This window comes from Vipera berus (assembly GCF_964194415.1).
Source record: "Vipera berus genome assembly, chromosome: 4".
In the NCBI taxonomy this organism is placed as follows: domain Eukaryota; kingdom Metazoa; phylum Chordata; class Lepidosauria; order Squamata; family Viperidae; genus Vipera; species Vipera berus.
The window spans coordinates 74,779,138-74,805,572 of record NC_138206.1 but is presented as its reverse complement, the minus strand read 5'-3'; the positions used below and the strand labels follow the sequence as shown (position 1 = coordinate 74,805,572).

General features: G+C 39.7%; 1 protein-coding gene across 1 annotated transcript in view; it reads left to right on the top strand.

The window, feature by feature from the left end:
• LOC308667237 (protein Shroom2-like) overlaps positions 1-26,435 on the top strand; it is a gene marked incomplete at its 3' end in the record, with an annotated part of 136,054 nt that overhangs the window by 40,348 nt on the left and 69,271 nt on the right. The window contains exon 3 of the mRNA XM_081326380.1: positions 21,225-21,356. Coding sequence (XP_081182506.1) covers positions 21,225-21,356 — 132 coding nt within the window. The remainder of the gene's footprint in view (positions 1-21,224; positions 21,357-26,435) is intronic.

Sequence of the window (26,435 nt, the reverse complement as noted above, 5' to 3'; positions counted from 1 at the left end):
ACCCCTACTCCTCCTTGTGACCATCTGATGGTCTGGACTGCTGTCCGGATCGAACTCCCCCAAGTTCATTCCGGATCCTTTGGGCCTCCCCCCTCCCGAAACCCCTTAAAATTTTATTTAAAAAACTCAATAAAAAACCCCTCAAACCCTCTTTGCAGCATGCCATCTCTCAGGGTCCCATAACCCATCATCAAGAAAGATCTTCTTTAAAACAGATGGACGCTTCTGTGAGAGGGGGGAATCTCGCAGTGAATAAAGTTCTCCAGAGTATACACTGGCATATAAAGTAAAACAGTAACAGTAACATCGGACAATGGACAGTGGCAGTAGATGGAATCAATGAAAAGTTCAGTCGGCCAGTGGCAGGTCCCAAAAGCCACAATCATGATGATAGTGAGATAATCAACGGCGGCGACAGCAAAAGTCATAATGAAATAAAGATGACAAATCCAGAAGGGGGGGGCAGCCCGATGACAATGCCAACGGACCCAAGCCAACAGGTTCAAGCACGACGACAGGGACAGCTGCGACCTCCGCGGTGGCAAGAGGAAGGAACAGCAGCAGCGGCAGACCCCACAGCCACCACAGCACCACCAGGTCCACCGCATTCACAGAGTCAAACTTGCCGAGTGGCAGGGGGGGGGAAACATGACATCGAAGCCCCCTTCCCCCCAGCCATAACCCGGGGCTCACAATAGAGCAAACAAGCACGAGCAGGGCCCAAATTCCGGCTCAAATTCACTCGGTCCAGCTCCGCTCAGCTCGGCACAACAAGGAAGCAGTCAGGTCGACCCTGCCCAGCCGCCAGCGTCCTCTCACCAAAGTGTTAATGGTCGGCTTCTCCTCCTCCATCCTTTGTCATTGTAAGCTGTATCCAGACAGGGGAGGGTGCCAACGCTCCACCAGAAATTCAGCTGACTGAAGAGGGCCAAAACGATAGCAGAAAGCCCCATGGCCACCCAGCAGAGCCAAAAACCATACCGTACTAAAAAGCTCAAAGCCAGCGGAGAGCCATATTGGACATGCGCCGGGAAGAACCAATAGGTTATAACAAAATAGGTTATAACAAAATCCCATCTGGTCTGAATATTTGATGGTATTTTGGGTTCTTGTTGGGAAAAAAGAACAATTAACATATTACCTATTCTCTAAGCCAGGGCTTTTCAACTGGTGGTACACGTACCACCTGTGGTACATTGGCAGCTGGCAGGTGGTATACGACCATCCTAGAAGTGGTAGCGAGGGAGGGGAATGAGCTAAACTAGCGGCAGCACCGCACAAGCCTGAGCGACAGATGGCTGGAACTGCAGGGCTGTCAGGGCTCAGCAGAAGCGCCAGGATCAGCACTGGGCTCCAGCTGATCGGTGCGTCTTCTGATTGGTGCTTCTTCAGGGCTCAGCAGAAGCGCCAGGACCAGCACCAGATTCAAACTCTTTCCTTCATGGGGAAAAGGGCAGGAGGGGGGATGAGGCTTCCATGTTCCTCAAATCTGGGGCAAAGCAAAGCAATGGGAACCTGAAGTTGCCGATCACCTGGCCGACAGTAGTGAGATCGGCTGTGCTGCACTGGAAGTGCAAGCAGAGGCACCCTTGAAAATGGACCGGATGGAAAGCAGAGCAGAAATGAAATCTGAAACCCCCCCAAAAACCCAAAACCCACCTCCGGACAGCCTTTTCCCCTCCTTTCTTAATGTGAGGATTTGATCCCCTGAGAAGCCACTGCCTGGCCATCCACTGAAGGAGCTTGGGAGGAGCAGAGCCCCGGGACCTTCGCCCCTTGGGCTGCCTGGATTCGGGAATGGCTCATGCAGCACAGAGACCTCTTTCCCGGGGCTTGCAGTGGCTCTTCCTGGCCACCCTGTGACAGGCGAGGGGGGCAGTGAGAGGAGGGGGGTGCCACCTGCTACAGGGGCTTCAATCTGTACTTCATTTTGGAGAAGTAACTGGTCAGGCATCGCAGTGGCTGTGCGGGATGAGGCTGGGCTGTGTGGGGCACTTCATTTCTGGAAGGGGCGCAGCAGCCCTGGCAGTTTTTCAAAACTCCGCAGCAGTTTTTTCCCTTTGCTTTGGGTGCTCAATTTGGACAAAAAATACCTGGCAGATGCCACGTTCATCTTTCCTCCGCAGAAGATTAAAGGAAAAAGTTTGGCTCATTTGCTGGTTTCTCCTTTTTGCAATGTTGCTTTTTTTTGGGGGGGGGGGAGTTTAGCAAAGAGCAGCTATCATCTTTGGCCTGTTTGGTTAGACTTACAAACCCCCGTTTCCAAGCCTTGCTTGGCTTCCCTCATAGGATGCAATTCCTGCAGAGCAACCGTTTAAGACGGGGATGGGGAACCTTGGCTCTTTTATGACTTGTGGACTTCAACTCCCAGAATTCCTGAGTCAGCCATGCTGAGGAGAAAGGAAGAAGTTTCCAAGCTGAGCCATGCTGGCTCAGGAATTCTGGGAGTTAAAGTCCACAAGTCATAAAAAAGCCAAAGTTCCCCACACCTGGTTTAAGATCTCTGAACTCTGGAGTCAGTTTGAAACTTGCTCCATGGCTGTGATGGATTATGATTCAATTAATAATTAGAAGTTAGCATGTACATACCCATGAAAAAGAAATACCTTTGGGAAATATTAAACAGGCAGGAACAATTGGAAAAGAGGTAGAAAACAGCCCCAGAAACCAACTATTACAAATATGAAAGGCTGCTCCAAAAGAAACATCCATTTCCCTTCTCTTAGAAAAGTCAAGCCGAAAAATAAAAGTACCAGAGGTTTTCTCTCTCTCTCTCTCTCCCTCCCCCTCCCTCCCTCCACGGCCCAGCTCAATTAATAGCCTCAGGCAGACAGCCAAGAAACATGAAGCAAAAGAAACAATGTAGCTTAAATGTTGCAATAAGCGCTAGCCTTGAACAAACTAAAAGAAAGCTGACAGGAGTGCGCTATACACACATAGAAACCAATAACAAGTTTAACCCCCCCCCACACACCAGCACTTATGACAAGATTAACTTAGACACACAAAAACTTCATCAATAAGTTATTTCCTTCCCTGGGTGATAGGATTAATCAATCCTGCTGATGGGGAAAAAACCAAGCTAGGAAATTACATTGTAAGCCGCCCTGAGTCTTCGGAGAAGGGCGGGATATAAATGGGATTAAAATAAATAACACCTGTGGTACATTGGCACCTGGCAGGTGGTATGCGACCATCCTAGAAGTGGTAGCGGGGGAGGGGAATGAGCTGAACAAACTTCTTATAAATCTCATCAAAATTTAAAATAGGAAAAGGAGTATAAATTGTACCATTTTTACTAGCTAGTCCAGAAGTCATTGCTGAATCACTTCTCTGTCTGGCTTCTGTAATAAAATCCACTTTTTGGCAGCTTGCTTTACTCAGTGTCAACTTTATTTTTATTTTTATTTATTTTTTGCCTATTTTTTCCCCTTAAGTCTGAGTCAGTCACTGTTCCTTTGTTGTCCATTAATGAAATGCACATTCTCTCTTTTTTCTATTTTTGCTGTTTTTTCTGCAGCTGCAGGAATTGTATCCAGGGAAGAAATAAAATGCTTGCTCATGTTATTTGTCCTACAACTGACATGATGCATTGTATTTTTGTAAGAGGTTTGAGGCTATATTCTTAAATATTGGCCAGATGCGTTGAAGAATGAAGCTGCCAGAGAACCTTAACAGTGTCTGACATGTAAAAACAAAACAAAAGGTTTTGTAGAGGCTGAGTTTCCAAAGAGCCACATTTTGCATAGCTCCAAGGCTGTGAAATGATTTGGTGGGTGGATTTAATTATCTTTCTTTCCGACGTTGATCCAGGCGCTTCTGCTGAGCCATGAGAGCCCTGCAGAAAAAAGGAAGGAAGGAAGGAAGGAAGGAAGGAAGGAAGGAAGGAAGGAAGGAGATGGGAATGAGAAGGAGGGAGGGGGGACTTCCGGTTGGTCGCCATTCCTGTCGGACAGGAGAATTCCCTGCTCTGGAAATCTCCTGCGTGTTGGAGGAGGGGGGCACCGCAACAGCGCTGTGGGCACCCCAAAAACAAAAACAAAAAACCCCCCTCAGATCAAGCGTTCTGAGGACATGGGACTCGGCGGGCACCTTAGACGTTTTCCCTGCTCTCCGGTAGACCCTAGTAAGGGCTGCCGAAAGCGAGCAGGGTGGGAGACGTGCTGTGAATCTTCTTTGCTAACTTCAGCGCGCGAAGCTACGAGTTCCAAAGGACGTGGAGCGACCAATTTCCCCGTCAAAAATTAGAAGAATTTGGACAATTGAATACCATGAGTAAAAGAATCTTAAAAACAAAATTTGGACTTGATTTGGATTGCGGAAGGGAAGCTAAAAACGGAGGTCGGTCCCTTTCCACTGCGGCAAAACTGAAAGCAATTGCCTGACAGCTGCAGCAGTAAAGACTCTTGAACTTTTAAAACTTCCAAGTTTCTGTTTTATAAAAACAAAAATAACAAAAAAACTCCCCTGAAGCAGGGTGAGGGGGGGAGAGACTCTTTAGACTTAAACCTCCTGTCAAAATAAATAAAACTTAAACCGACTCTCTCCCTGGGAGGGAGACCGGGTCAGACAGCGGACTCCATTGTGATGTAATAAAGAGTCTGGAAGTCTTCGATTCTCATTTCCTATTGGAACCTTTGATGTTACGGTGACGGTCTGAGCTGTTGAAATTGAATCTTTAAGGATCAGACTTTCTCATCGGCTTGGTAACATAAATTGCTTCTTAAAAACTAAAAAAAAGACTGGTAAAACTGCCTGCTTGAGTGGAACTGTTGTGCTCTGGCTGTTGCAACTGGTTGACTGCTAGTGAGAAAATAGTGACCTCGACATTCCAAACTGTTGAGCCTCTAGTTTGTTATGGCTGCGGAGGCTACAACTGCACCAAAAACAAGAAGGAAACTTTCTGTCTCCTCAACCTTTGAAGATGAAGTGCTCAAAATGTTAAATACATTAAAGGAGGGGCAGGACAGATTGCAAGAGACACAGGATAAACATACAGAGGAATTTAAAGAGATAAAAAAGGAAATTGGCTTCCTGAATAAGGAAATTCAACAGATCAAGACAGAAGTTTCAGAAGTGGATACAAGAGTTACTCAGCTGGAAACAGGACGTGTCCAGGATTTGGAAAGACAACAGTACCAAGCTCAGGTAGCAATTGCTTCCCTGCAGATGAAGGAGAGGGAAATGAACTTAAGAATTCGAGGATTTCCCGAGATAGAACAAGATAACTTAAAGGCAACAATAATCCAGGAATTTGAAGCATCGTGGGATTTGACAAAAGAATTGGAAATAATAATAGTGAAGGCCTATAGATTTGGAGCGAAACCAAAGAAGAGAGATTTGAAATTTATAAGTGATTGTATGGTGGTTTTTCAAACTAAAGAACAAAGAGATAAAATTTTGGGCCTTCACTATCAAAAGAATTTGAAAGTCCAAGAGCTATAGGTGGTCCTTTTTAAGGTTATCCCAAAAATTTTCTTGGATTTAAGAAGCAATTATACAGATTTGGTTAGTGCCCTAAGAAAGAAAGGAATCTACTTCCGTTGGGAATTCCCCGAAGGATTATATTTTAAATACCAACAGAAGAAGATTCGAATTCGAACATTGGGAGAGAAGGAAAGATTTCTGGAGAAGAACGTAAAAGATCTTGAATCGGAAGCAGGAGCAAGACCTGGCCCACAACTGGAATTACCACCTCTTTTTGACGTAGGGCCGCTAGTAGCCGGGGCAGGAGTTAGCCAAGAGCAGTACAGTAAAACAATATGGCACTAAGAATTTTATCATGGAATGTGAATGGTTTAAATTCGAAACCTAAAAGAAATCAAATCCATCACGTGTTGCAAAAACAGAATTTGGATGTGATATGCCTACAAGAAACACGTGATGAGAACTCATAGAAAAATTTTGCAAAATAAAAGATTAGGTCAAGAATTTATTTCAGCAGATAAAGTTAAGAAACAAGGAGTAGTGATTTATGTTAAAGAGAAATTTGAAGCAAAATTATTGTTTAAAGATGAGGAGGGAAGATATGTTGCAGTTGAAGTAACAGCACAAGGCGATAAGTTGCTGATGCTTGGAATTTACGCACCAAATGAAGGTAAGGCTGAATTTTACAAGAAAATACACGATGTACTTTTGGATTATATGGATTATAAGATAATCTTGATGGGAGACTTGAATGGAGTAGTCTCCACATTGATGGATAGAACACAGAGACAGAAGATTTCTAATGATGGAAGTCTACCAAAGACTTTCTTTGAAATGATGGACAATTTTGATATGATTGATACTTGGAGATTGAAAAATCCATTGGAGAAAGACTTCACGTTTTTCTCTTATGCAAATAAATCGTGTTCCCACCTCGATTATATATGGACAAGAGATTTGGCCCCGAGAATAAACAAATCAGAGATTTGCCCAAAGACTTGTTCTGACCGTAATGCTGTGCTGCTGGAATTAAAACTGTTTCTACAGGGTTCGCTTAGATGGAGAATGAATGATGCCTTGCTGAGAAGTGAACAGATCATTGAGAAGGCACAAAAGACCATAAGAATGTTGAATTCGCTTTAGTTTTTCATATTATCTTTCAACTTGATGACACACAGGATGATGTAAGTCTTAGTAGGAAGGAAGAAGTGATGTCTTACTCCTGGGCTTTTCAACTGGTGGTACGCATACCACTGGTGGTATATGAGCTCGGGCTCAGGGTAGGGGCGGGGGGGTGGCAGTTGTTATTAAGGAGGCCCTTTGTCCACGGGAGACTACTGCCCCTCAGGCGGATGTGAGTCCCTTCTCCTGAGGTGGGGTTCTGGGGGCCAGTTGGGTCTGTTGCTCACGTACCTTTCTCCCAGCTGCGTGGCAACGGCCCTGCCCGGGCTACTAGACGCTCTCTTGGGGTTGCCGGTTGAGTTTCCCAGGCTTATGGTTCTGGGAGATTTTAACCTGCCTTCCCTGGGTGGCGTGTCGGTGGTGGCCCAAGAGTTCATGGCTTCCATGATAGCCATGGACCTGACCCAGATTATTCAGGGTCCGACTCACAAGGGGGGAAACACGCCCGACCTTATTTTTATCTCTGGGCAGTGGCTTAATGGTCTGGGTGGAGTTACTCCAACATCTCAACCCCTTTCATGGACAGACCATTATCTCCTGCGGTTGGGCCTCCGTCATGCCACTCCCCGCTGCTGGGAGGCAGATCCGACCAGGTGGTTCCGCCCCAGGCGCCTGATGGACCCTGATAGGTTCCAGACAGCGCTTGGATTGATTCCTTCCTCCCTTTCCCACAGCCCGGTCGAGACCTTAGTTGACGCCTGGCAACGGGCTGCTTCGGAGGCTCTCGACCGTGTTGTGCCTTTGCGGCCTTTGACCCGGTGCAGATCCCAGCTCGCTCCTTGGTTCTCCGTGGACCTGCGGGAGATGAAGCGCCGGAGAAGGGGCCTAGAGAGCATTTGGAGATCCAGTCGGTCCAAGTCTGACCGAACACAGTTAAGATCCTTTTCTAGATCTTATCTTGTGGCAATGGAGGTAGCGAAGCATGCTCACTTCGCCACCCTCATTGCATCCGCAGATAACCGCCCGGCCGCCCTGTTTAGGGTGACCCGTTCCCTTTTAAATCAGGGGACGGGAGAGGACCCCTTGCAGGGATGGGCCGAGGAGTTTAGTGAGTATCTGGTGGATAAAATCGCTCAGATTCGGGCTGGCTTGGACTCCAACTGGGCAGTATCTGACAAGGGGGAACCGATGGGTTTGGCCGATAATATTTGGGAAGTTTGATCCTGTGACTCCGGGTGAAGTGGACAGGATCATGGGGAAATTAAGTGCCGCCACGTGTTTGTTGGACCCGTGTCCCTCCTGGCTGGTTTATGCGGCTCGGGAGGTTACACAAGGCTGGCTCCTGGCAGTTATTAATGCTTCCTTGAGTGAGGGGTGCTTCCCTGCCGAACCAACCCAGCAATGCCCTCGACGTGATGTCCCATTGCCTGGAAGTGGTACAGATCTGGATGGGGAAGAACAGGCTCCAGCTCAACCTGGCCAAGACTGAGTGGCTTTACGTACCGGCATCTCGACTTGTCCAAGAGGTTCCATCTTTGGTTATGGGAAGAGAGGTGTTACCTCCCGTTGATAGGGCATGCAATTTAGGCATCCTCCTGGACTCACGATTCAGTTTTGAAGATCATATTGGAATTGTGGCCAGGGGGGCATTTGCCCAGGTTCGCCTGGAGTGCCAGTTGCGCCCCTATCTGGACCGAGATGCCCTACGTACGGTCACTCATGCACTCGTTACCTCCCGGATAGATTACTGCAATGCTCTCTACATGGGGCTGCCCTTGAAGACCACCCGGAGGCTCCAACTGGTGCAGAATGCGGCTGCGCGGGTAGTAATTGGAGCATCCCGGTACTCCCATATTACACCCCTCCTGCGTGAGCTGCATTGGTTACTGGTTGTCTTCCGGGTGAGATTTAAGGTGCTGGTACTTACCTTTAAAGCCCTACATGGCCTAGGCCCGGGATATTTGCAGGACCGTCTGCTGCCAGGAACGACTTCCCATCGCCCAGTGTGCTCACACAGAGAGGGCCTCCTCAGGGTGCTGTTGGCTAGACAATGTCGGCTGGCGACCCCCAGGGGGAGGGCCTTCTCTGTGGGAGCGCCAGCCCTGTGGAACCAAGTCCCCCTTGAGCTCCGGATGACCCCAGATCTCCGGTCCTTTCGCCGCGGCCTTAAAACTTTCCTTTTTCATCAGGCTGACCTGGATTGACAACAGGGTTTTTAAAATGTTTTAATTTTTAATTGTTTAGTTTAACCTATTTATTGGGGCTGTTTATTTAATTTCTTTTAATTTTGTATTGTTGTTTTTATTGTTGTTAGCCGCCCTGAGTCCTTCGGGAGATAGGGTGGCATATAAGTCCCAAAAATAAATAATAAATAATAAATAAATAAATGATAAATGTGAAAAAATAGTAATTATTTTAATAAATGTTAGAAACTATTTTCATATTAAGGAATGATTTGGAGGGGCTAAGAGCTGCCTTTTTATGACATCTGCCTAATATGCTTTTTATAAACCTACTGAATCAACATTTCATACAAGAAATATTTCATGGTTAATGACCAATGCTGCTGGTTTCCAAAATGTTAGATTTTGCTTTTTTAATATTTTTTTTATGTTACAGATATCTTTTCTTATACCTAATGGATATAATTTATATTTACTTTGATAAGTACATAAAAATGCCAAGTATTTGGATTTAAGTTTTGCAAATGGGGCTTCTTTCCATCTTTCATTGTTTAAAATTTTTACTGCATATTTTGCAACCTTCAATATTTTAATAATAGATTATTAAAATGTCAAAATTGTTTCCAAATGATATTACGTTGCAACTTATTCCCCTTTACTTTAGGTGCCCTCTAGTGGATATTTTTATTTATTTGATCCAACTGATTTAAATGCTGTTCTGCATTAGGGAATTACATTTGAATTCAGCAGTGTGTCCATTATTATCTAATGTACTTGTATAGGAACCAGATTTATTAAAAAAATTGTAGATGACATTAATACAATTATTTGGCTTCATTGCTGTATAATTCCTGACAATGTGTCAACAAATCTTAGATAGCAATAGAGTTGATTTGTGAAAGTACACATCATGTCATGGAGGGATATGAGGACTTAAGCTAATTCTTACAGTACTATCCAAATTAGAGTTGTGATTTCACGCTATTTATTTGCATAAGTATCATCTTAGTTATGATTGGCCTGACTTCAATGCATTTATACCAGTCTTCTACAATAGTACTCCAGATGTATTTGACTTCAGCTCCCATAATTCCCAAGTAACATAATCTTTCCAAACCTAGATATAAGAAAATCATGAGTTAGAATTGGACCATACACATGAACTGCTCTATTTATTTATTTATTTATTTATTTATTAATTATTGGGACTTATATGCCGCCCTATCTCCCGAAGGACTCAGGGTGGCTAACAACAATAACATACAATAAATACAGAAGTTAAGATAAAATTAAAATTAAAGGCCCCTGTACAATAAATTAAAAATAAAATTAAAATAAATTAAAAAATAGAGTTAAAAATTAAAAACATAATTAAAATCCCTGTCAGTCATTTTTGCAAGTGAAAGGCTGTTTAGAAAATTATTATATAGGTGTAAGCAGAATTACATATAAATGCATTGTCCAAGAGAAAAGATGGCTTTATTTTGTATGGTACATTGTGGGTTAGACTTCACAACCAGAAATTTCTCTAGATAGTTGTAGTACAGGCACCCATCTCATTCTTCATGACAACCTTTTAGGGAAACCTATAACAAAAGGAAAAGTGAATGAAGCTGGATAAATTAAGCATATAAAAACAAAATGTTTATATTCTTTCTTTATTTACACCCATGAAATATAATATGCAACATGTATGCATTTATTAGTTAATTGTAAATTATAAAATAAAAACACAAAAATAGGATCACAGTAAAATTTAGTTTATAAGGAATTAAAAAGAACACATTAACAAAAGAAATCAACCAAATAGTTCCTGTGTGGACTAGAGAGTGTTTTATCTAGGTCAAGAGTCCCAAAAATATTCTTATGGTATTTTTAGAATATGTAGATTTTAAAAAAAAATTAGCTTTTGAGACATGTTTTTCCTTTATTGATTCATTAGTCATGAGTTATTTAGATATTTTCCACACTCACTGCATTCAGACCTTTATAATCAACACATAAATGAAGAGACCCATCTTTTTCTTTCTTTAAACAACACAGGGGCTCCCACCACAGACTTGGCTCGTTCAGTGAATCCCCTCGCTAGGTTTTTATCCTTTTGGAATATTCCATTAACAGCACAGACCCATAGCTGACAGATCTGATTAATGTTCATGTTCGTGACAGTTCTGTAAATTTTTTAGGCAAAGTGGTATCCAGTTGAATGGGAAAGTTCTCGTGCTGGGAGAGATTGTGAGTTAAGAAAATGTAAAGACTTCAAACAGTTTTGAAATATGCTGTAAACTACTGTATACATCTATGCACTTGATATTTTAATACCTATCTTGAAAAAGTTCCTTTTTTTAAAAAAAATGAAGTTTTCACATTTGCATAGTATTTTTTCTGTTCCTGATGTTTGAAGTGGATAAAAATGTCTTGGTTTAGACTTCTACATTCTATCTATATCTTCTCTCCATTGATATTTAATCAATTGGCAATTTAGAGAGGGAAAAAAGAAAGTCTGTGAAATTGCATTGGAACAAAGCTGTTGTTATGTTGAATTTGCTTTTGTTTTTCATATTATCTTTCAACTTGATGACACACAGGATGATGTAAGTCTTAGTAGGAAGGAAGAAGTGATGTCTTAGTCCAGGGCTTTTCAACCGGTGGTACGCATACCACTGGTGGTACATGAGCAACTGGCTGGTGGTACGTGGCGTTGCCTTCCTCCCCCTTCCGGCCTCCCCCCCCCCCGCGCTCTGCTCCTTCCCAGTTCACTTGCTGCTGGAAAACATATTGCTTGGCGGTGGCCTGCAGGAACCCTACCGAGGGTTAGCGAAGAGCACTGGCGCAGAGCGAGGCCCCACCCTCCCCAGGGACTCGTTGTGCAGCAACTGGATTGACCTCTTCTTGTGCAGGATCCATGTTGTCCTTCCCCCCTCTTCTTACTTTACAAGCAAGCGCAAGCCTGAAGGGGACAGAGCCATCCACTCCCTCAGCAAGTAGGTGTTTGAGACTGCTCACGTTGCAGCCCTGAGCGCCAACCTCAGAACTGCCCCCTCCTTCTTTTCCCCCTTCTCCCTCTCTTTGTTGCGGCCTTCCATCTTTTCCTCTCCCCCCCCCCCCGTGAGCTTGTGATACCCTCATGTTGCCTCCTGGGGTTCGAGACTTTCCCCCCCCTCTCCTCTTCCCGAGGTGCCCAGCTTTACGGAGGGGAAAGCAAAGCAGCCGAATGGCACGTGCCCTCCCCAAGGGCTCATCCTGTGGCAGCAGGTTGGAATTGAAGCCCACATTTGTTTTGCTGATGCGCGCCAGGCGAAGCCATCAGAACACGGGTGTGGAGGGAAAAACGTGCCCGCCTGATTTCCTCCCCCCCACTGTTTCACCGAAACCCAATCACACACTCCTGCGCAGCTCACTTTCTTGTTTTCTGCTTGCTTTCTGCAAGCAAGTTAACTGGGCAGGAGCGTAGGATCAGCCTGTATAACTACAGCTGAGCTGTGCTGAGAAACCCAATCACACACTCCTGCGCAGCTCACTTGCTTGCAGAAAGTGAGCTAGTGAGATTGCCAGGAGCCAGGGTCCAAAGGATTTGTGCGACATGTCTGAGAAGGTGAAATGCTGCTGTCTCTCCTACCTGCTTTGCATGGGGCGAGCCTGGCGAGATGCAGGGCTGTAATTTGTCTGAAAGTCGGTGGAAGGGTTTGGCTGGGGGGCAGAGGAGGCGGGAGAAGACTGGGGCTCTGGCAGGCCTTGGGCTGGTGTTGTGCTTTGTGGGTGAGGAAAGCAGGAATTTTTCTTCCCTCTCTCCTGCCTTGGTTCTGCTCTGGATCATACAGTTTGGCTTTTCTGGACGGTCTTAGCAGCCTTTTGTTCGCTTCCTAAAAACCGGAGGGTGGGTGGGGATAGAAGCAGCAGGAGATACGTGGAAAGAGAGGAGTAAGGAATTGGGACATAATGTTCCAGGAAGCCCCTTAGCTCCGTTGCGCCTCCCCTCCCCCCATACCATCTTTTGGATGCAGAGAAAATGCCAGAGTTCAAGGCAAAATTAATACCAGGAGCTAGTAAGTTTTCCTTTTCTTCCTGTGAACAATCCACTGCCTTATTACTAAAACCAAACAGAACTTGCAGAGATGGGAGGCGAAAAAAGAAAACCAGTTTGATTATGCTATTAATGGATAGATTTAATGGTTTGTAGTGATTAGGACGCTCGTTGTGGCGAATGGCGATTGGGAAGCCTTCTGTCTTTGCTTCGGCTTCATGATTTGAGCCCGAACCGAAAGACGCATTCTCCAACCGGCTCTTCCTTCCCCTTCTCTGGGCTGGGCTGCAAGCTCGCCCGCTGCTTCTGCGCTTCCTCCTTTCCTCTCCCTTGCAGAAAAAAAGGAAAGGCAAGCGGTGGGGGAGGGGGTTTCCCATGCTCCTTTTGCAAACAGGAAATATTGTGGGTCTCCTCACAAGGAAGGAAACCCCAGATGTGGAGAAAGCCAGGGAAAGAGTGCGTGTGTGTGTGTGTGTGGGGAGAAATCCCTGACTGCAATTCCTGTGCAAGATTTCCTGCTTGCAAAAGGAAGGGACAAAGAGGGAAGGAAAGAAGGAAGAAAGGAAGGAAATAAGAAAGGTAGGGACAATGGGAGGGAAGGAAGGAAGGGACAAAGAGGCAAGGAAAGGGAAGGAAAGGAAGGAAGGGAAAAAGAGGGAGGGAAGGAAGGAAGGAAGGAAAGAAGAAATGAGGAAACCCCAAATGCGGAGCAAGCCAGGGAAAGAGTGTGTGTGTGGGGGGAGAGAAATCCCTGGCTGCAATTCCTGTGCAAGATTTCCTGCTTGCAAAAGGAAGGGACAAAGAGGGAGGGAAGGAAGAAAGGAAGGAAAGAAAAAAGGTAGGGACAATGAGAGGGAAGGAAGGAAAGAAGAAATGAGGAAACCCCACATGCAGAGCAAGCCAGGGAAAGAGTGTGTGTGGGTGGGGGGGGGGAGAAATCCCCAGCTGCAATTCCTGTGCAAGATTTCCTACTTGCAAAAGGAAGGGACAAAGAGGGAAGGAAAGAAGAAAGATAGGGACAATGGGAGGAAAGGAAGGAAGGGACAAAGAGGGAAGGAAGGAAGGAAAGGAAGGAAAGAAGAAACATAGGGACAACGGGAGAGAGAGGGAGGGAAGGAAGGTACCCACCCTAGTCCCACCCCCCTCCATCAGAGACCCATGGATTTCTCCCCCCCCCCCCCCCACACACAGGCACCCTACAACCTGAGTGATCAGCTGGACATGCCCCCCCAGCCATTGACTTTGCTTGTCAAAAAGTTGCAAAAGTTGATCAGATGACCCTGGGACACTGAACGTCAAAAGTATGAATCAGTTGCCAAGTATCCGAATGTAAATCACATGACTCTGGAGATGCTGCAACAGTCATATGTGTGAAAAATGGTCATAAGTCACTTTTTTCAGTGCCGTTGTAACTTTGAACAGTCACTAAGCAAATTGTTTTAAGTCGAGGACTACCTGTACTTTATCATTTTTTTCCTTTTTTATCAAGTTTTTGACAACTTTCTGGGCAATTGGTGGTACTCACATATTGCCTTATCCTAAAAGTGGTACAACGGGTGAAAAGGTTGAAAAGCCCTGTCTTAGTCTGCTAAATACCAGATGAGTTCAAAAGAAACTCACTAGTTTGTTTTGTAATATTACTGCTATTCTCTTAACTTTGCCGTTAGCTGTAATATTTTATCTGTGTCCAGTAAAAACCAAAACAAAGATTATGTTATGAAAATAGATTCCTAAATTCCCTGAAGTTGGTCTGTCTCCTGCTGGACTGATATAAAAGAAGGACATTTTATTTATTGCTGTTGGCTTTTTTCTTTTTCTTTTGGTGAATTTCTTAGTGCCCTAAGGGATTAAAGCAAAGCAATGAGCTGGAGTCCTATTTGGAGGCTTTTGCTAATTGCTATTTAAACAACTGTTACTTAAAATGTCACATCAATTTAAATGAGTATTAAATTTTATTAAAATGTTCATTAAAATATTAAAACTAAGAAAATAAGCCATTTGTGGAGTAGCTATTTTTATTTTTATTAATTTTATAAGGATGTCCAATTATTTAGCAACTCTTGGTATAAAATCAATACTAAACTACAAATCAGTAAAATTAAATAATAAATCTATACTGATTTAATAGCAATTATAATACAGATCCTCTGGGAAATTATTTTATTAATAAAACAATCTCCTCAAATGAGAATTATGTTAATTTCTAATGCTGTCATAGATTCTTAATATTACTGAATGAAATATCAAAGCTCCATATTTGTTGTTTTAAAGACATACCTTTGGCAATCAAACTTTTCTTTGTTGTGCAAATTGGTCCTAGGAAATAAATAAGGGCAAAGGTATGTATAAATCAATGATATACAGTGTGTTTGCTCTTTGCTTCCCCAACACACAATGCACCCAGGTGTACCTTAGTCTTTCCACTGAAGTTAAACAATACTACTCAAAAAAGTGGTCTACTCCTCAGTAGAGGAGTTTAATTCAGTGATGCCTTTACAATTGCTATTCTGTCATTTTGGCTAATTTTGAATCAAAACCAGCTGCTACTGTCTTTTTTTACTTCTTTTCTAAAGTAAAGTATTTATGTTCCAGTTCCTTATCTTATTCATTTCATTGTTGCAATAATTTCCCTTCCTTTCAACTTCAGTTTCATACCATAAATCACTTTAGCTTAGTTCAAAGTGTATTTCTAAAGGCTGTATTTCTAAAATACAAACGACTAGAGGAGAAAGTGCTATTTATTTTTTTTCATAGCAGTAATGTTATTGCTACTTCATTGTGAACAGTTGTAGTTAAATAACAGTGTTCCATTATATTTGTTTGCTAACCATTTCTGGTCAACTAAAGAGGTGCAAACCTCATAGAAAGTTAAAGTTGATTCCTTAATGAAAGTAATTTCATCAGAAAAGTAATTTGCTGCTTCAACTTTCTTTAAGTTAAAGCTAAACCTTTTTTTTAAAGTTACTGCTTGCAGTTTCACATTCCAATGGATATTTAAAGAAATTAGTCTTTAAATAATGTACATGTTGGGTTTAAGTCACAAAACAAAAATGTCCTTATTATAAAAACTCCTTACTTGATGGTGTTCATTTAAATTAAATCTGATCCTGTGAACACAGCCATGAATATCCATTCTGCCTCACAGAAAGATCGACATAAGATATCAAAAAGCTGTCAGGGTATTATATTGCCTTATAAATTACATTGTGAAGTAAAGTCATACATCTGTTTCTGGTTAACAAAGCAGCACTATGGGATTTAAAACACAAATAATAGCTTGGTATGTGTCATGATTCCAACAAATGAAACTCCTCAAAGAACTTCAATGCATTGTTTACCTTAAAGAATCTTTATTCGAGTAGCATAGCTTCGGCACATACATGCTTGAAGCCAAAATCTGAATTCTCCTCCCCTTAGCACATAGTATGAAACACATTTCCCTCCTCTAATTAGCAGTCATAAATCACATTCTCCAATTAGTTTGAATTGCAGGTTTTCCCTCCTGTTCTCTATCCCACCATCTCTTATCATCTCTTATTTCAAAAGCCCATGAGTTCATACACTTTTACAATGTTGTTATGTCTAACTCCCATCACATTCCTCCTCCTCCCCCAGTATCATGTAATTCTAAGAATAAAGCATAGGAAAGAAAAAGGCTGCATCTCCATATGTTGTCAAAGCAAGAACATCCGATGTTAGCAGCATTGACAGTATGCGCATGTGCCCTTGAGCTCATGCAAATTAAGTGTCTTAACAATATAGGAATTAAATGTTCATTTTAGAATGACTTTTGTTAAATGCATGCATTCACAAAATAGCATCTGTTGTGGAAACTATATGATTTGGGGCTTCTGAATATATTCAGGAATATAAACTAAGTAGTAATATTATTTTTTCTCTAGAAAAGAATGGTAAAGAAGGCTTTATAGATCAAAATGTAGTAGAGCATTCCCTGGCATTTTTTTAAAAAAATACTTAATATAAGAAAAATCAGTAACTTTCCAGTTAGAGATGGTAAAGCTATTAAGGAAATTGTTTCAGACAATTCAAATGGGAGGAGGGGTGCCCCCGTCTTGGAAAACTGCTTTTATTTCTTTGATTCCGAAGGAAGATCAGGAAGTCACCCAAGCAAAAAATTATAGACCAATATCACTTTTGAATACGGACTACAAGATATTTGCTAAGGTTTTAGCTAACAGATTAATGAGGGTACTGCAACAAGTAATTCATGGTGACCAAACTGGGTTTATAAGTGGTAGACAAACGAAGAACAATGTGAGGCATATAGTTGATTTATTGGAATTTTTGGAAAGAAACAATCAGATCCCTGCAGCGTTGATCTTTTTGGATGCTGAAAAAGCCTTTGATCAATTGGATTGGCAATTTTTGTTGAAAGTATTAGATAAAATGAATTTTGGGGATAAATTCTTACAACCAATTAGGGCACTATATCAAAAGCAAACAGCCCGTATAATAGTAAATAATAGTTTGACTGAAGTATGTAACATTGAAAAGGGCACAAGGCAGGGGTGCCCGTTGTCACCTTTACTATTTGTTTTAACATTGGAGATATTACTGATTAAAATACGGGATTCGGAAAAAAATTAGAGGAATTCAAATAAGAGATCAGGATTACAGACTGAGGGCATTTGCAGACGATCTGGTTGTTACGGTGACTCAGCCAGAAAATTCAGTTGTAGAATTGATGGAGATAATAATGCAATATGGGAAAGTTTCTGGATTCAAGGTTAACATACAAAAAACTAAAATGTTGTCTAAGAATATGACAGTATCACAAAAGGCTGTTTTAGAAGAGCTAACGGGATTTGAAATTGTTAAAAGGGTTAAATATTTGGGGGTATATTTGTCACCCTCAAATGTAAAGCTATATAAAAATAATTATGAAAAGCTATGGGGAAAAGTTCAAAAAGAATTGGATAGCTGGAAAAAACTACAATTATCTTTATTGGGAAGAATTGCAGCAGTGAAAATGAATGTTTTGCCGAAATTTCTATTTTTATTTCAAATGATACCTATTCTTAAAAAGGATTCAAACTTGGAGGAATGGCAAAAGGGTATTAATAAATTTGTCTGGGCAGGGAAAAGGCCACGAGTTAAATTTAAGATTATGCAAGATACGCGTGAGAGAGGTGGTCTTAAAATGCCTAATCTTAAACTATACTATGAAGCTGCTGCTTTGTCAGCGATAGGTGATTGGATTAATTTAACACAAGTGAGATTATTAAATCTTGAACGTCATGATTTGCTATTCGGTTGGCATGCATATTTATTGTATGATAAGAAGGTGGATAATGTGTTCAAGGTGCATATTTTAAGACATGCTCTGTTGCGAGTTTGGAAAAAGTATAGACATAAGCTAAATTATAAGATACCTATATGGGCAATACCGAAACACGCAATAGAAAATATAAGTGTTGGGTTTAAACATGATGTGACTACATATAAGGAAATTTTAAGTTTGGAAAGGAATGTATGGTATTTGAAGCCGTATAATATCTTACGAGAAGAAAAGATTGTACAAACTTGGTTTCAGTATGGGCAATTGCAGGCCAGGTGGAAAGAAGACCAGAAAATTGGTTTTTCAATGACTGATGAAAATTTGGTAAAGCAAATTAGAAATCAAGGTCAAGCACATATCAAACGGATATATCTTGCACTGATAGAAATTGATTCAGAAACGGAACTTGTTAAAGACTGTATGATAAAGTGGGCTCAGAATTTTCAAGAAGTTATAACAATGGATACTTGGGAAAAGATTTGTAAAATTTACGCAAGCTCAAAACTTAAGAGAGAACTTTTATAAAATGTTTTATAGGTGGCACTTAGATCCTAAAAAACTAGCATGTATGTATCCGAACTGCCAGCCTAAATGTTGGAGGTGTGGTGGTGAAGATGCAACGTATTTTCATATATGGTGGACCTGTAAAAAGGTTAAAGCATTTTGGATTAAAATTTGGTGGAATATGCAAAAGATATTTAAGAAAAGGATAAAGTTTTGTCCGCAATTGTTTTTACTGGGCATTATTACTGACACTACTGTTGTGGACACTAAGTTGATGTTGAATTTAATTACGGCAGCAAGACTTTTAGTAGGGCAATATTGGAAGAAGGAAGAACTGCCGACTATAGAAGAATGGACTTTAAAAGTTTCCAACCTGGCGGAAATGGCAAAGATCTCAGCGTACTTGAAAGACCATTCACAACAGAGATATATTGTGGAGTGGAAAAAATGGATTGATTATATCCAGAATAAATATGGGACTAAAAAGTTTCACTTAGCATTTGAATAAGTATTGATGTGATATTTATATTGCTTGTAGTTATTTTATAAGAGTTAAAGTACGATAGATTTAATAGTTTATTGTTGTTTGCATATGGTAGACTATGATTGTTTGTACTTTTATACCTTGTATTTAGCTCTGGGAAGTCGGGGGAGGGGGAGGGAGGGAGGGGTTGGGAAGAGGGGAGGGGGTTGGGAGGGGTTTTGTTTTGTTTTGTTAAAAATAAAATGTACTGTAAATCTTTTCAATAAAAAAAGAAAAATCAGTAACTGATTGAAGATAATAATATGATTGAATATTATGATCATAAATCTAACCATGTTATTGATGGCCTAACATGCACATTAGGTCATACTGTAGATCTGGTTTTTTTGCCCTCAGGGAAGTAGTGACATGATCTGAACATGCAAGACATTACCACCAGTGCTTTATCATTTGATCAGGTGACTGTGAGTCACAACAACTCTGTGGTTTCTTTTCAGCTTCCTGGTGTTGCATTCCTCCCTAGTCATTAACGCATCAGACTAGAGGAGGTAGTGAATTTTAGTCCTTTCTTAGGCATGATAGTCAGCTGGGTGACTTTGGGCCAATCTGTCTCTCTCAGCCCAACTTACCTCACAGGGTTGTTGATATGGGGAAAATAGGAGGAAGAAGGAGCATTATAAACATTTATAAAAATAATAAAGGCAGGATAAAAATAATAAAATCTGTCCACAGTAAATAATAGACCTGAATGGGTTTAAGAGGAAGCTTGTGGTGTTTCCTAATGATTTGATAAACAGTTTAATAGAGGCTTTGCTTCTGCCTGGAAAGATTTGCATTTGACAGTTGTTTGTCAGTGGCAGACATGTTTCACTTTATAGCCTTACCTGGGATACAAGAATTTAACCCAAATTCATCCAAAAATAAAATATTCTATAACTGGGCTACATCCCATACAAATAAACAAGCCACTAGAATTATTGTGATATAGTAGATAGCTATAGAACAAGGGTCAGGAAACAGAGGTTTTTAGTCTACTCTTATCCATGAAAACTCACATGATAAAGAAAGTCACCTTCTTTCAGCCTACCCTATTTCACAAGGCTGCTGATCTGAAAGTAAGATGAAAGGAGATTACTAAAACACTGTGAGCTCCTGTGGGGGAGGAGTGAGTTATACATTAAATAATAATAAGCAAATGTAAAAGTTAATCTTTTGTAGTGGAATGTCTATGCCTATGGAGATTCTTAATCATCCAGTCATGGTTTCCCAATGGTGCTTTTCCAAAAGGCAACTTTTGCATTTTTTAAAAAATATTTTGCTTCTGAAAAGCTTCTTGGATGAGAAGTGTAACAATTTCAAAAGAAAAAAACACAAAGTCCAGTTGCCTTTTGGAAAAGCACTTTGGGGACTTTTCATGCATCAGGGGGTTGGATTAGAAGGTCTCCAAGGTTCCTTCCAACATTATTATTAGATCATAAAGTGATTAGCACAATAATTATTGCTAGATTGGTAGAGAGGAGACAGCTTCATGCAGGAAGTTACATAGGATTTGAGGATCTTTAGGAGATCCATTCCTGGTTATGTAAAATTTTGAAGCAACTGGGCTTAACCCCCTCCTCCCCCCTCTTTGGAGCAGCAAAAGTCAAGAAGGCATAAGAGGCTTCTTCATGCCTGCTGTTTCGTTCATTTTTTGTACACCTGAAGAAGAAAGCAAATGGGTTATAAAAGCAAAGAGATAAGATTCTGGTCTTCAGCTGTGGGGTTCTTCAACTGTAGAATGTGGGGTGAATTCTCTTTTCAAGGTGATGCTTTATTCTGTAAACAGCAACAATTTGCATCTGTATCAAAGTTTAGTCTTTCCTATAGCTAATAAACCATATCTACTTTATTCTGAGATTCAAATAAGAGGAATGTCTGAGCCCTGATTAAGCTCAGAGTACTTTTTTGTACTTCCTTGCTTGTACACAAGGTTTAATTGTTTTGAATTTATTTACCTGCTCTTAAAAAAGTGTTTCAGCTTGCTTTGGAGTGTCATTTAAAACAAAAGCTGGTGATTTATTTTAAAAAAATGTTCTGTAATGCAATCCTCATTACTGCATCTGTGAACTACGTCTTTAGTTGTTTTCCACAGTGTGATTTCCATATGCAGTAAATGTATTTGCTTCACTTTTCTCATTCCAGAAAAAACGATCTAGCCTGCAGGCCTCATTCCTGGCATGCTACCAAATTCACTGATAATCGACTTGAAACAACTGTGTCACAACTCTCCTCCACCAATGTCTGTGCTTCATGGCCCTCTCAGTATCATTCAAGGTAAGTTCTTGTTGAAACTTACAGGCAGCAGGCTCAAATGGTAACAAAATAATTGCTTGTCTTATTTTATTATTAACTTTAAACTTCCAGCAATGTACTGTGTTGTCTTGTTGGGCTTATTGTGCAAAGCAAGCTCTGTTATTGAAAAGATCAGTAAATTATATACCCAAGAGTTATTAATTCAGAATGCTTTTTCATAATGAAGAAGGAAAAATAATACCTGCAAGTTGTGATGGCTAGCATTTTTTCTTTCTTTCCTACAACTGGTACCAGAATATATACGGTAATCCTTTCAAATCCTGGCAGCTAATTGCACCAAATAACTTCTTCCAGCAGCCTTTAATTTAATGGAAGAAATAGAAATTGCTGTTCCAGGGTAGCTTCTTAAAATTATACATGTGTATTCTTTTCTGGAAACTTTTTAAAGAATAATTCTGTAATTACTTTTCTATTTACTGTGTAATTTCCTTGATGAGAAATAGATATTGCATACCATTGCCTTCTTAATAATTGAAAAGTCCACAGTAATAATTATTTCTGTAAAAATTCTTCCAGGACTTAAAAAATAAGTACCTTAATTAAGATATATATATTTTTCAATCATTCATAATGCTATTCTTTAATTTTGACTAACACAAAAAACCATAATATAAAATAAAATATTCAAATTTGTAATGAATTTAGAAATACATTTAGCATTCCACTATAATAAACTATTAATAATAATAATAACAATCTAAAATTTACTTATAAGCTAAATAGAACTTTTTAGTCCCATATTTATTCTCAATATAATCTATCCATCTTCTCCAGACCGAAATGTATCTTTCTTGTGAATGATCCTTCAGATAAGCAGAAATCTTAACCATTTCTGCTAAATTTGACACTTTAAGCGTCCATTCTTCTATAGTAGGCAAGCTATCCTTCTTCCAATATTGCCCTACCAATAACCATGCAGCTGTTATCAAGTTCAACATCAAGTTAGTTTCTTTAATATCACAATCTGTAATAACACCCAATAAAAATAATTGTGGAGTAAACTTTATCTTTCTCTTGAAAATCTTGAATGTTCCACCAAATTTTAATCCAAAAAGCTTTTATATTTCTACAAGTCCACCAGATATGAAAATAAGTAGCATCCAAACTGCCACATCTCCAACATTTGGGCTGTAAATTAGGATACATACAAGACAACTTTTTAGGATCCAGATGCCATCATAAAACATTTTATAAAAATTTTCTCTTAAATTTTGGGCCTGAGTAAATTTTACATTTCTAACCCAAATTACCTCCCATATATCCAATGGGTATCGGTTCTTGAATATTTTGGGCCCACTTTACCATACAATCTTTAACTAATTCCATTTCCGAATCCAATTCTATTAAAGCATTATAAATTCTCTTTATATGCGCTCGATTTTGATCTTTAATCTGTTTTACCAAATTTTCATCCATTAATGTAATACCAACCTTCTGATCTAACTTCCACCTAGCTTGCAATTGAGTATACTGGAACCAGGAGTGTACAATATTTTCTTGTTTTAACTCAGGTAATGACTTTAATTGCCAATCATTCCCTACCAATCTAAGTAATTCCTTATAAGAAAGCATATCCAAATTCGCACCCATAAATACACCCTCTATCGCGTGTCCAGGAATCCCCCAGATCGGTATTTTATAATAACTTATAATAACTTATAATAATACTTTTTCCAGACAGGCAATAAAGCACTTCTTAAAATATGAGATTTAAAAGCCTTATCAACTTTTTTATCATAAATTAAATATGCATGCCACCCATATAATAAGTGCCATCCCTCAAGATAAAGTGTTCTTTTATTTGTTAAATTAAGCCGATCACTAACCAGTGTTAAAACCACCGCATCATAGTATAATTTCAAATTAGGCATCTTAAGTCCTCCTCTTTCCCATGCATCTTGTAAAATCTTAAGTTTAACACTTGGTTTTTTCCCCGCCCAGATAAATTTATTAATACCCTTCTGCCATTTGTCCAAATTAGCATCTTTTTTCAAAATAGGTATCATTTGAAACAAAAAAAGAAACTTTGGTAAAACATTCATTTTAACAGCTGCAATTTTCCCCAGCAAAGATAATTGTAGTTTTTTCCAATTATTTAAGTCCTTTTGTACTTTTAACCATAATGTCTCATAATTATTCTTATATAATTTCACATTAGAGGCTGTAATATATACTCCCAAGTATTTAACCTTTTTCACTATTTCATAACCTGTCAATTTAACTAACATTTCCTTTTCGTTCATGGTCATGTTTTTAGATAATATTTTAGTCTTATTATTATTTACCTTAAAACCAGAAACTTTCCCATATTGAGTTATAATTTCCATCAAGTCTATAACCGATTGAATTGGTTGAGATAATGTCACAACCAAGTCATCCGCAAAAGCTCTTAACCTATAATCATTCTGTTTTATTTTTATTCCCTTTATTATAATTGATTCACAAATTTTAATCAGTAAAATCTCCAATGTTAAAACAAACAACAATGGTGATAGTTGACATCCCTGTCTTGTGCCTTTTTCAATTTTAAATGCCTCTGTTAATCCCCCATTAATTATAATTTGTGCCGATTGTTGTTGATATATAGCCCTAAGAGAATGTAAAAATTTATCCCCAAAATTCATTTTATCAACAGCTTTCAATAAAAATTGCCAATTCAACTGATCAAAAGCTTTTTCAGCATCCAAAAATATCAATGCCGCAGGGACTTGGTTGTTCTTATCCAAATACTCAATTAAATTAACAATTTGTCTTACATTATATTTCATATATCTTCCAGTTATAAATCCAGACTGATCACTATGAATCATTTGCTTCAAAACTTGCATTAATCTATTTGCCAATATTTTTGAAAAAATCTTATAATCTGTATTCAAAAGCGATATAGGTCTATAATTCTTAGGCTGGGTAAGGTCTTGGTCCTCCTTTGGAATCAGCGATATAAAAGCCCTTCTCCAAGACGGAGGCACTTCTCCTCCAGTCTGGATATTATTAAAGAGTTCCTTTAATGGTTCTATCATCTTTGCAGATAATATTTTATAATAAATTGCTGATAATCCATCTGTACCAGGAGCCTTACCCACTTTTAACTGCTTAATTGCTAAAATAATTTCCTCAGAAGTAATTAAACAATTCATCTCCTTTCGTTGTTCATTTGAAAGTCTAGGGAAATGTGCTGCCTGTAGGTACTTATCTATATCTAAGGCTTGTATATTTTCACTAGCATATAATTTTGTATAAAAATCTAAAAAACTCTTTTTAATCAACTTTTGTTGATATACCTCTTTACCTTTATATTCTATTTTCTCTATAATACATGATTTCTGTTTCTTCCTTAATTGATAAGCCAACCACCTACCAGGCTTATTTGCATTACAAAACGTATTATGTTTTGCATAACGCAAATTAATTGCAACCTGATCAGCCATTAACATATTAAATTGCTCTTTCAACAAATTTATGGAAACCCTTAATCTATTATCTGATGGGTTCAAAATAAAAGCTTTCTCCTTCGATTTAATCTCTTCTTCAAGCTCTTTACGTTTTTGCATCTGCTTACGCCTATATCTATTATTCATATGAATCAAAACCCCTCTCATATAAGCTTTACTAGCATCCCAAACCATTGCCATCGATGTGCCTTTATGCATATTCAAAGCAAAAAATTCTTTCAAATGTTCTCTACATTTCTGCGAAAGCACCTCATATCTGAATAAATTTTTGTTCAATCTCCAAGATCTTCTATTCCCATCTTCAACAAATAACTCCAACCATACAGGGCTATGATCCGACAATGTTCTAGGAAAGATCTTAACATTCCTGACCCTGGAGAAAAGATCAGTAGTAATTAAAAAAAAGTCAATTCTGGAAAACGATTGGTGCCTATCCGAAAAAAAAGTAAAGTCTCTATCTTCCACATTCCGTTCCCGCCAAATATCTCTTAATTCCAAGTCATCTTTCAAATCAAAAAAAGCTTTAGGCGATTTAGAATGATTAGGAGAATTTTTGAAAGATCCCTTCTTGTCTTTACTTGAATCCAAAACACCATTCCAGTCACCCATCATAATAACAGATTTGTAATCCAATTGAATTAGTTTGTGATGTAAAAACTTATAAAACTTTTTTTGCTTTTGATTAGGGGCATATAATCCAATAATAAGAACTTTTTTGCCTTGTAGCACTAATTCAATAATAACATATCTTCCTTGTATATCAGATTCAATTAATCTAGCTGATAAATCTCTTCTTACATAAATAACCACTTCCCCCTTTTTATCTGGGGCAGAAGCTATAAAATGTGATCCCAACTGAGAACTAATCAAATACTTTTGATCTTTTGCAGCAATATGAGTCTCCTGTAAGCAAACAATGTCATTTTTATGTTGTTTCAGGTAGTGAAATACTTTCTTTCTTTTCTGTGGTGAATTCAGGCCATTAACATTCCATGTCAGAAGCTTTGCCACGCTTAGTGGCCTGAAGCCTCTGGAACACTGCCTGAAGATCAGCCGTTGATCTCTTCGGTTGTGCCCCTCCCACAAGCTCTGTAGTAATCGGGCCTTGTGTTATTGATCCAGAATTAGCCTTCTGCTTCTGCTCCTTTTCTTTACGTCTATACACAGCCCGAGTCATCCTCTGTTCCTTTGGATCATCCTTTAACACCAAACTCTGTTCAATAGGCTCAGCCTGCGGTAAATTTCCAACAGCCAGTGACATTGCACCTTCAACTGGTTGTTTATCTTCCAGCCTTTCTTCTATTCTCTTAAGTCGTGGAGATGGTGGTGAACCTGCTTTCAGGACATAACTATAAAAATCTTTTGTCTTTGAAATTGTATTAAGTCTACATCGTGTCCCTGCATAATTTACCACTATCCATCTAAACTGGACCTGTCGGTTTTTAAGCTCCTCAGACAGAAAGGCAAAATCTTTTCTTTTTCTAAGAATTTTTGGAGGTATTTCTTTTAAAATTATAATGTTTTGATCTGCAATTTGAAATGTCTGTTTGTAAAAAGCCTGAATAATTGCATTTCGAAGTGATCTCCT